The 11,567-nt window shown below is 39.8% G+C and overlaps 1 protein-coding gene across 4 annotated transcripts in view; it reads right to left on the bottom strand.

The window, feature by feature from the left end:
• Positions 1 to 11,567, bottom strand: part of IGF1 (insulin like growth factor 1) — a 76,654-nt gene that overhangs the window by 23,393 nt on the left and 41,694 nt on the right. For all 4 annotated transcript variants that reach the window (XM_010962804.3, XM_010962805.3, XM_010962803.3 and 1 more), the window contains exon 3: positions 1,112 to 1,293. In XM_010962804.3, coding sequence (XP_010961106.1) covers positions 1,112 to 1,293 — 182 coding nt within the window. The remainder of the gene's footprint in view (positions 1 to 1,111; positions 1,294 to 11,567) is intronic.

Below are 11,567 nucleotides of genomic sequence, written 5' to 3'. Positions count from 1 at the left end.
AGTCCCTTTCCATCACTCAAAGTGGCTCCCTGGGGTCACATCTCTCCTAAGCTCCCTGGTCCTCCTCCAGCCTCAGCTGCAATTTAGGACCAGGAAGTAGCAAAGGTGTCATATAAACTTCTTGGTCTCTCACCTTGTGCCTTCTGCACGATTCTAGTTTCTACTCCAAAGATTAAAACCACAGTTAAAAAAAAAATTTTTTTTTGTCAACAGTGTTCCCAGGGAGACTTGAGAGCTTTTTACTTTCCTTACTCATTCTTCCTCGCATTCTTCACCCTCTCTTTAGTTCTTTCTTTCTACTTAATGACTAAAATGTAATCACTTATATTCATTTGTTCATTCATTCACTCGTTCAACAAAATTTATCAAGTGATCAGTTTGCATCAGATGATTTCTGTAATTTTGATGGCATAGATAGTACCTTTAAGGCTTGTTTAAAGTCTAGCTCTTAGTAAAAAATACCTGCAGATTTTGATCACTGGAAATTTTTTGGTGTTCTTAGAGCCAAACAGAAATTTCTATTTTTAATGTTTTTCTTCTTTAATTATATTTGCCACTGAATGTGAATTTCAAACAGTTCCCGTTTTAGAGTGTTTTTTTTCTCTTTGTACCTTTGTAGAATACCAGGACTTGAAAGGTCACATACTTTGTTCATATAACTATGACAGATGTTAACATTTGTCCAACAGTTACTTTGTACAGGGACATGAAAAGCATTGCATGTGCATTAACTGACCAAATTCATACAATGACCTGAAGAGGTAGATATTACCATTATCTCAACTTTACTGAGGGAACTAAGGCTTGGAAGGTTACATTATTTGGCCAACGGTTCGCATCTGGTGATTGGTGAAGCTAGGACTTCAGTTTTGTCCAATACCAAAACCCACATTTAGTCACTCTTGACCATCTTCTGGTGATCAGCTCATCCAGAGCAGCAGAGGGAATAATTTACAATGTGGAGTGACCAAAGGGATGGACTCTCGGGTGAGAATGGAGATTTCCTAACCTGGGAGCCAGGATCCTATGGGACATAATTACCGCTTGGCCAACCCACACAATTAAGATACAGGTCTCTCGAGGACGGCTGGCCCCACCTGAGCTGGCTTACCTTCTGAGCCTTGGGCATGTCGGTGTGGCGTTGGGCACGGACGGAGCGGGCTGACTTGGCAGGCTTGAGGGGTGCGCAGTACATCTCCAGCCTCCTCAGATCACAGCTCCGGAAGCAGCACTCGTCCACGATGCCTGTCTGAGGCGCCCTCCGACTGCTGGAGCCATACCCCGTGGGCTTGTCTGTTCAAAGCAGAGGGTCTTGGCTTTAGAGTAGAATATGCTGTCCTCACAGTTCCACCCGGCCCTTGAAGACTCTCCTCTCCCCGTACCTTGTCAACCCACACATTTGTAAGTCAGCCTCTTCTTGAAGCTCCTTCAACTGCTGACCCCCCAGATCCTTCTGGATCCTTCTGGATGTCTCCTGGAGTCTGTGCCACATTCACTGGCAATAACTCATTCATCATCTGTAGTCAAGGATCTTATCTATGCCCAGTCCTCGCCTTTCCTTACATATTGGCTTAATTGGGAGGCTGCTGGGACTATTAATTAAAAGAAGATCATGTTTTACATTTTCTTAATCTTTTAGCAAATCTGCATGGTTTTTGCATACAGGATGGCTCTAATGTTTGCTCCTTGGCTTAACTTCTTCCATTATAACGTGAGACTGAGCATCAAGGAGGTTTTAAGTCTGGGAAGGACTCCTCATTTAACTGATATGGCAACCAAGGCTCAGATATGGGAATGACTTACTCAAGGTCATCCATGCAGTAAGTGGTAGAGCTCGGATTCAAACTCAGATCTACTTCCAGCAAAACCCAAGTGCCTCGTAGGGCCCAGGAAACCTGAAGTACGACTCTGGACAAGGCACTTAAGCTTCCTGGGCCTCAGTTTATCCATTTGTAGAGTGGGGTTGATAATATCTTCCTTGTAAGGATTGCTTGAGGATTATAAGACATACTGTATGAAAAGTACTTAGCATATCACCTGACACACTGTACGTCCTTTCTCTGAGAACCCCTTTCCAGAATCTTACATGGTCTGTGAAGAAATAGTGTCACTACTGACTGCATCCAGAAGCTTTGGAACTTGGAACTGATGACAATACCAATGTAATAGGGCTCCTTCTCTCATCACCCTAAGGGGACCAAAACAATTCTGTTTCCTTATAGAATAGCCACTAGACTGAGATGAAATGAACTAAATGTCTATCTTTCATTTGATTCTGATAGCTCAGAGGGAAAACCATGAATCACATTTCTTTGTGATGTTTGCAAATCAATTAGACATCTTTACTTGGCAAGTAGGTTTTAGTTTTATTTTATTTTGTTTAGATTTGGACACACTTTTCCTGGCTCTAGATTTAAAAAGAGGGCAAAGCAAGTTTAAATGGAACTTAAAATGTACCTGAATTATTTGTAAGCTTTTTGTCATAGTAGAACTTTTGTAAACCAAATCTTGCTTATATACCAATATATAAAGCAGACAAAAGTGAAACTGCTCTGTCTCATGCAAGGGCAGGGGACTGGATCTCAGCTTTCTCTGTCTCTCTGACCTCCCTTGTGAGGTGGAGGGACTGTCTTCTCCACTAATGTCCAGGCTTCATGGAAGAGAATCTGTGAACCATTGGCCCAGATGGATCCAATTAATCAATGTGATGTATATTCAATCTTATTCCTGACATAGAAGACATATTATATTTTAAATTGAAAGTCCGATGTTTGCCTAATAATGACACTATACTTCAGGATGGAGTTTTGAAAGTCAAAATCCCCATATGTATTTTGAACTCCCTAGCTGGGGGAGATTGGACCCACAGTCATGGCCTGCTACCAAACTAGTTTGGCTGCCTTGCTGCTCAAGGGGCCAGCCGTTCATGGCATCCTCTAAGAATCCAAATGTTTTCCTGATGCTTGGCACAAGAACCTGGGGATGCTTCCTCCCTGTAAGGCAGGTTTATTGCCTTTCTTAGGGCAGCTGCGGGTAATAACTTAGTGAGGATTCAGTTGTGGTCTCTTTGGATGGGGGCTGCTGCTTTCGCTCAGGGCAAACCCTATGGGCTCCTCATGGCTGAGGAGTTTGAGAGGGACTGGGCAGCTGGCCCCAGATGAAGCCTCAGTGGTGCTTTCACTTGATGTTGGAGGCTCGACTGGTGCAGAAGACTCTCTGCTTCTGCTTGCCAGCCAGGCCCTGGCAAGCCAGGACTCATCTGGTCCCTTGGGCAATGTAAACAATATGTTTTGTTTTTTTTGTTTATATAATCCTTTCCTGGAACTGTAAATTAAAGACACAAATGGGTTTACATGGTTCTTTGTAATCCACAAAGGACTTCTACATACTTTTTGTTAAGTGGCTTTTTCAAGAGGCTGAAGGGGTCCACCAGTGGGGAGTAGCTGATACACTTCTGTTTTCTCTTGGGGTGGAGAGAGAGGGGAAAGTGGCTTAGCCTACTGTAAGGTCACTGTCCCTATCATCTACCGCAGGCAATGATCGCTCTTTGCTGAAATGGTAAATTTTTTAGTAGGACATAATTGAGATTCATTTGTTGAATATGTAATAGTAATTTGATGTTTGGAGGTAAGGTGACAGGAGTTATTCCAGAAACCATCAAATGTGGCTAAGTTAGAAGACTAATTTCAAAATTCATCCTTATGGGTTGAAGATGGAGAAGGACAGGTTTTGTGATTCCAGGACCTATTTAGCACTTTCATTTTAAGCATCTGTAAGGGAATCTTGCGTCTGAGACCCTATAGGTTCTGGAGCTCCTCGCCTGCTATTGGAGGAAGACATGAACTTTCCTCTCAGAATAGCATTAAATGTTGTTAAGTATTGCATATTCCCTTCCTGATGACTATCAAAAACCATGGAACTCACTACAGATCTATTTCCTCTTGTGAGATAGAAAGTAATCATCAGCACAGCAAAGAAAATAACAGCACCCACCAGGCATCTGGTTTGTCACCTCTTAGATGAGCTCAGAGTTTGACATGGCTCAGTCTATAAAATAGCTGTGCTTTTTTAGCCCATAGATCAATGAATTTAGGAACAGAGAAATTTAGGACTTTTCTGTAATGTTCTATAAAGCAAGTTTACCTTATGTCTATATCTATTTTTTAAATGTTGTTGAAATGTTACAGACTTGGATTTTGCCATAAATGTAACTACTAGTTATTTCTAGCTACCACAGTCCTAGAGAGATGTTTTTCTTTGTCTGGACTAATTGTACTTCACTGAGAATATATGAATATAACAAGTGTTTACCTTGCCTTTTAAAGTTTAATTCATCCTTTGAAGTGTCCTATAGACTTGATTTCTGGTTCTGCATCAAGATGTTTAACAAAAAAAATCATTTCTCTCCAATTAAGAGGCAACAGTTGAGGGTCAAAGTTTTGCCCTCTATTTTCAAATGCCTCATATAACTTCTTTTTGCAGAACCAAAACAAAGACATTTGTTGCTATGGGCTAAAACTATAAGCCTGATACAATGTGGTTTACTAGAAAAACAGTATAATAATTTGCTCTGGTATAAATGTTGAGAAAAATAGGGATTTTTTTAATGACCTCTAAATTATAGCTATTACCATTATGAGTAATTTTTAAATGAGATGGAATGAATTGTTCCACTCTTGCCTTTAAAAACTGCTTATTAGGCACCAGGTAATTCTGCTCCAGTAGGCAGAATCAGAATTGGTGGGTGAACAGGAAATAAATATTGGATTAATACAAGAAAATAATTTCTTGTATTTCAAATTTCTAACAATTTGAACTCAAAGGCGTTGAAAATGGGAATGACTTCTTTTAAAGATAATGAACTTCCCATTGCTAGAAGCAGTTAACTAAAGACTGTATGAACACCTGTCAGAGATCCTAGGAACATATTCCTGTATGGAACACAGTATCTGATTGCTATGATCCTTTCTATTCCAAAGATTCTACAGTAAGTGAAGAAATGAAGGAGAAAACTCATCTAGACCAACCAAATATTCAGTATGGTTGGAAGCCACTTACATTGTCTTCAAGAAAGAAGTTCAAATATTTTTTAACTTAGAAGGTGAAAATTTGTTTTCTGTTTATCGTTTGAGTTCCCCAAGATACTCAAAACATTTTTCTTTATTTGATACTGTAACAAAAGACAGGTGATTGGAATATAGTCCTTTCTAAAACTAACTACAGTCCCAGAGTTCTGTCATACCAGCTTTAGGAAGTGTTCATATATTCACTCAATTGTTAGAGTGAACAAGCATGTATAGAGTTTTACAGAATTTTCCTTGCTGCCAAAGTCTTGATATTGGAAACTTATATATTTATTTTTTGGTAGGTTTGCTCCAGGGCATGCAGACCAAAGATTGCTTAGCAGACAAGTTGGCTACCACCTAACCTAGGCTTTGAGTCCTCTATAAGTAGACATAAAGTGCAGTCACAGTGCACTGCTGTATCTTGAAAGTTAGCCAGCAGACAGAATTCCAATGATTAAACAGCTGGCTTCTATAATAATAGCACTTCCCTTTAAATAATGCATGGTCAGTGGAGTAATTCAATAATCTTCTGGGTGAACTTGCTAGTTACAAGGGTTTTGGGCAGAATTGTGGCATCATCAAAACCACATCAATTAGCTGAGTCTCACATTTTGTCATGGATGCAAGCAACCCGCTTCCCTCCATCTCTGAAGGAGGTGTAATGCTGATATTTAACTGGGATCACTGCTTCTAGAGCAAAGAGTTCTGGTCATTCATCACTGGTAAAAATAGTACTATTATTGGTGCTACATAAGCTGTGTTTCTTACAGGGTTTTGGGAATCCAGTTAGGACACTGTACTCAACTCTAATTTCCTTTGAAACCTCTCCTCTTGCTTCTTGAGAAAGCTTTCCTATAATTAACTCTGTTGTTGAAAAGAGGAGATATTAATTTAAAGAATCATTATTTAAATAATGAAAAATGCAAACATTTTCCAAATAGGGAAATATCTAGTTCTGAAGACATACACTTGTTGCTCTTTTGGTTCTGAGGAATAAAAAACTATTCTCTAGAAATTGCCAACAAGAGGAGTTTCTAAAGTTGATCATGTTTTCAAAGCAGGAAAAAAAGAAGTAAGGCAGTTCAAGTTGTATTTCCAGGGCTATTTCTAGAAAATTCACAATTATGTGTCTGGTAGAAAGCACAAATGTATTATTAACTAACAGAAATGAATTTGCATTTAACTTTGGTTATCTAAGGATTGATCACACAATCAGATATTACGGTTAATCTCTATAGAAGCCAGACAGTTAGGTTTCCTCCACCAACTATTTATCCAAAACCTCCAGACATGTTGACAGTTTAGAATAACTCGGAATGATTAGTTTCTTAGGCAACAATGCTCCATGGACTACCTTATCTAATAAAAATTCATTCAGTTGACATAATTTTGCATGGGATGCTGGTAGGAAAATTGGGTAAAATGTGAGTAGTCTTAAATTTGTCTCCATTTTAGCATTTTAATTGCCACTTTCAAGTGTGGAAAAGTGAGAATCACTTCTCAGTCTTTCCTACACATTTTGTGGCTTTATATGGAAACAGGACTCCTTTCATGAATTTTTGATATAAGGAAAATTGTTATAGGACTATTACCTAGACCAAAAATGTAATATATTGAATGGTTGATATTTCCTGAATTCATAGGATTTGCATTTAACTTAAAACCTTTTGATGAATCAATATTTCATCTTTAAAAAAATCTGTGGAAATCACACTTGAATTAAAACAAATATTGAGATATATGTAGCCATGTGCTTAGTAAAGATATGGAAAGATGTTTTCACTGCTATAGACCACATCATTATATATTTAGAATAACAAGGTTATGTACGTATACACACATACTCACACACTTAGCGGGTAATTAATTGACTGATCATCAATATCAAAGCTGTGGTCAAAACATTTTGAAACTAGGATTGTTTTTGAAGAAATTTTTCTAAAATATATACCTACTGCCTGCCTTGTATGTTGCTAGTGGACTCTGCACATTTCTGTTTCTCTGCAGGAGGATCTGTCCAAGTAGGACTGGCCTTTGGCATCTGTAAAAGTGAACACTGAGAAAATATCCTCTATTCTATGAACTGCATGTCATAAACTTTTCTTGAAAGCCTATCAAATTTAGGCATTGATTTCACTTTGGCCTGTGTTAATTTTTAATTGCCAGTGTTTACTGGTCCCACTACTTCTCAATTGGACGAGGTCATCTTTTCTAGGAATTGTGGCCCTATTTGACCTGCCACCACCCCCACTGCTCAGCAACTGTTTCTCAGCTATTAAATCCTCATAACCCAAAAGACCAAAGTCTTCCCATTACCCAACCAAGTCAATGTTTTTGTATCTCTGAGTCTGAAAGAAACGAAGCAGAGCTCTGTGGGGCTGCCCCTTTCTTCAAACCCGCCTTTCTTTTGGAAGCCTCAACTAAAGGGCAGGTGTGAAACTAGTGCTATTCAGTATTCCTCTGTCTCCAAGGCCAGGGAGCTAAAGTGCAAGGCCTACGGGCAAGAAAACTAGAGATTCAGAGAAGAAACATTACCGTTTTAGGACTCTTTGGAGAAATGGGCCGACAGAGTGGGAAGCAATGTGATGTATTACTTTAGCCTGATACAATGCCCTGGAGGATGAGCATCTTGCCAGGTCAGCACAATTTACTAGCTTAGGTTTGATTCCAGGGCTTGGAGGAGATAGATGTAGCCAACAAAATTATACTTTGGCAAGAGAAATGCTTTGCTGGACGGAAATGTTGTCCTAAGGGAACGGTTTGGTTTATCAACGTCTAAGGTAAAAGATAATCAAATGCCAGGAGGTCATTTTTACGTTTGAATTATTTCACTTAGGCCTGCTATATAAGTTAGCTACCATTTTCTTGTTATATAGTTTCAATTATTTAGAGCATACAACAGTATTTGAGTATGATCTGCCTGTGACATCTGTCATACCAACAAAAAAGGCAATATGGGGAGTGGCTAAAAGCACAGATTTTGGAGTCAAATCTGGATTCTGCCACTTATTCACTGTTCACCTTGGGCAAGGCACCAAGTCTTCTAAGACTCAGATCCTCTTATGTAAAATGGATACAAAAAGAGTATCTCCCAAGACAGTTGTGACGATTAAATGAGAATGTATATAAAGTGTTTTGCACAATGTCTAGTACGCAATAAGCTCTAAATAAATGTTAACTCTTATAATTATTATTATTATTATGGAATTGAGTTGGCCATCAAGGCTAGCTGGGCAGGTATCCTCCACCTCTCTTCCTCTTAAAAATACATCCTTCCAAAGTTTGGTTGAAAAGATGGCCTTTCTAGATAAAGGAGGACTATTCTCCATTAACGGAAATGAATGTTCCTTTGAAAGGATATTCAAACTTTATGTTGTATAGACTGTCCTGAATAGTTTTAATCTGGAAGACAGCTACACTCACCACTATACCACCAATGCATGAGTAGTTTTGATCTGGAATAGACACTCTGTGAGAAGGAACCCTCTAAATCAAGTCAAACAAGCAAAGGTATATGGACTTATCTTGAACTCTTGTTACTTTTGATTTCTCCCAAATAATCCACTGGCTAAAATAATTGGTTTTTCAGTGCTAGTATCTATTCACTTATTTCAAAATAATGCTGCAAGGCATGGGTTGGGTGTGGGCAAAATACCTGGTCAGAAGTGGTTTCCCAATCACTTTCAACCAGCATATTTATTTCTCTCCTCTTTCTTTTCTGTTCTTCCTCTATAGATTCTCGTCTCCTACTATTGGCAGCCATTGGCATTCCTTTAACTCACTGACGAACTTTAGGGCAAAGGCTCAGATTATGCAGAGTTCATGGTAGGCTAAGAATTAGAGTTTAGTTCCCTCTCTGGAAAGACCAAAAACTGTCTCCCTCTCCTGACAATCATGCTTTGGAAAAAAGGAGCCACCAAGTATACAATGTCACCATGCCTTCTTAATTGGTCCTCAATCTTGGACCTACGCCTGAATGAGATGAAAACAGACAACAGGAGAAAGAATAAGAAGGGATGTTGAGGAAGCGCATATATGGACCTGAGTTATCTCATTTTTTGAGGAAGACTGTGATGGAAATTGTAAGGTGAGTCTGGCTCCAACCTGGAGATTGTAGCCATGCCACCAGCATTATCTCCTATACTTAACACTGTTATTGTCAATTTGCTCTTTCAGATGTGGGAAGAGAGGCCTTGTAGGCAACACATAGGGCACTCATGAATAGAGGGTAACACCCCTCCTTCTGGTGCCACAGAAAGATGAATCAGCTAAAGGGGTATTAAAACACATTCTCTTTATTTTTAGTTTCACTCTAAAGTCTGTCATTTTTCTTTGCAACTTGGCACCTGCCCTGTGTTCTCAGGGGCCCTGCTCCCTGTCAGTCTCCTCACTCAGGTCTCTGTGTTTTGCCCAGGGTACATCTGGAGATTTTCCCAGGGGTGGGTGTGACACGGTCAGGATGGCAGGTGAAGGGGTGACGGCTGCCAGGGCCGTCTGGCGTGTCTGAAGGGAGAGTGTCAGGAGGTAGAGGCCCTGTAAGGAGAGGCATCCGGGCCTGCATCAGGGAGTGAGTTGTTGGAAGGCAGCCTCCACAGCAGCAGAGACAGCCCTTGGCATTACTGCAGGGAAGCAGCAGCCAGAGTCAGTGACAGATTGAACACAGGGAGAGAAAGAGGGAGGGAGGGAGGGAAGAAGGGAGGCATGGAGGCAGGGAGGGAGGGAAAGGAAGGAAGGGAGGAAGGGAGAAGGTGGTTAGGGCGTTATATGATATAAATAACTGCAGAGTGTGCACTTCAGTGCCAGTTGGGTTGTGTGTGATGTCCCTTTCATGCCATGTGTCAACAGTGTTGTTCTTGAATTGAGAAGTCCTGGGGAGTGTTTCTATAGCACCTAGCACAGTGCCATATGCAGAGAGGAAATAAAAAGAAGGCAATATGGTGTATTGAAAACAACATTGGATTCCAGCCCCAGATCCTTTGTGCAAACTCACAAGTCACCCAAACTCTCTGAGATTCAGTTTTCTCACGTAGACAAAGTACTAGATAACATCAAGCACTCTTTTTCTAGCGATATGACTCAAAGAATTATCTAGATGGCTATGGGCCCACTTTTTAATCAGCAATGTATATAGGGCATATCAGTGCTTCTCCCTAATAATAGAGAAACATATAGTGAAGTTTGATGAGAGAACCAGGAGTTTCCTCTTTGTCAGGCTTAATTTTAGCCTGAAAACAAGATTGATATATTTAAGGTTGAATTTAAGAAAAGCAGGGATCAGCACTGAATTTGATGGAGGAAAAATAGGGAAAATGTTCAATATGAAGGTAGGTTTGAGTAAGGGGAGGGGGCAAGGCCATCTATGGGGATTGCAGAAGTCAGAGCAAGGTGGGTTACAGGTGTGAATGAGGAGGATAAGAAAAGTAAGAGTCACTTGCTAGAGCTGTTGAAATACTAGAAAGAACCCAACTTCATTTTGAAAACCAGGATCCCTAAAGGCTTTGAGGAATGAGGAAGGGGAATGGCCCTCACTTGTGTGCGCACTTAGAAATGAGTATGAGAAGAATCTTTCTAGAAATCCCTGGGCATGGTCTTTTACCATTACTTTTCATAAAGCTGCATCTTCAGACGATAAATGACAGGCCTTAGGAGGTTTGTTAATATTGTTGACCAGAATGCTGAACTTCCTAGCATTTGATGTGAGCTACATTTTATTTCACTGGCTTCCTGGTAGTCTTTCAGTGGTATATGAATCCTCCGTATGATGTTCAGTTCCTTCCTGGGGGACAGATGTATGGTTTCCCTGGAAAATTCCAGCTACAACTATATGTTATCCCATCTCCGATAATGTGAATGGGCTTCTAGATAGGTCATCTCTGCCATTGGTACACAACATCTGTCCAGAGGACAAAATTAGAAAAGGACTGTTATATACTTGGTTTTTCAAATGCCACCTTTTTTTTGTAAAATAAACTAATGTTAAGGTTATTAAAATTTAAAAATCTGTATTAGGAATTCTCAAGCAAGTGGTAGTATGATTCATCAAAATATCAAGCAGGTATACAGACTGAGCTAAATGAGTGGTTCATTTAGAGAGTGATGACATTTTTTCAGGAACTTTCAGCTAAAATCTGGACTCATCCAACCAACCTTTATTTCTTTTTCTTTCTATAGAATTTTGCTACTATAATTTTCTCCCTTTCTCCTTGATATTTGGTTGCTTAAATATGACTAAGAGACTTTAAGGATTTTCCTCAAATTATTGTATTTTAGAATTTCATATATCTTTGGACATGATAGCAAATTCAAGGTCAACTGAAGAAGTTTCTTAGTAATCTGGCAATCAGTGAGCCCCATTAGTTTTAGCCACCCCATTCCTCCCAACCTCCCTCCCCACCCCCAAAACACTATGTTTCTGAATTGAACAAGTGAAGTTTGAATAAGGAGAGAGAGAGGTGTGGCTAGGTTGCAGCTCATCTCCAAGCTAAATCCTGTTCTCATCTT

The sequence above is a fragment of the Camelus bactrianus genome, chromosome 12, assembly GCF_048773025.1.
Source record: "Camelus bactrianus isolate YW-2024 breed Bactrian camel chromosome 12, ASM4877302v1, whole genome shotgun sequence".
Taxonomy (NCBI): domain Eukaryota; kingdom Metazoa; phylum Chordata; class Mammalia; order Artiodactyla; family Camelidae; genus Camelus; species Camelus bactrianus.
This window is presented reverse-complemented; position numbering and strand designations above follow the sequence as displayed.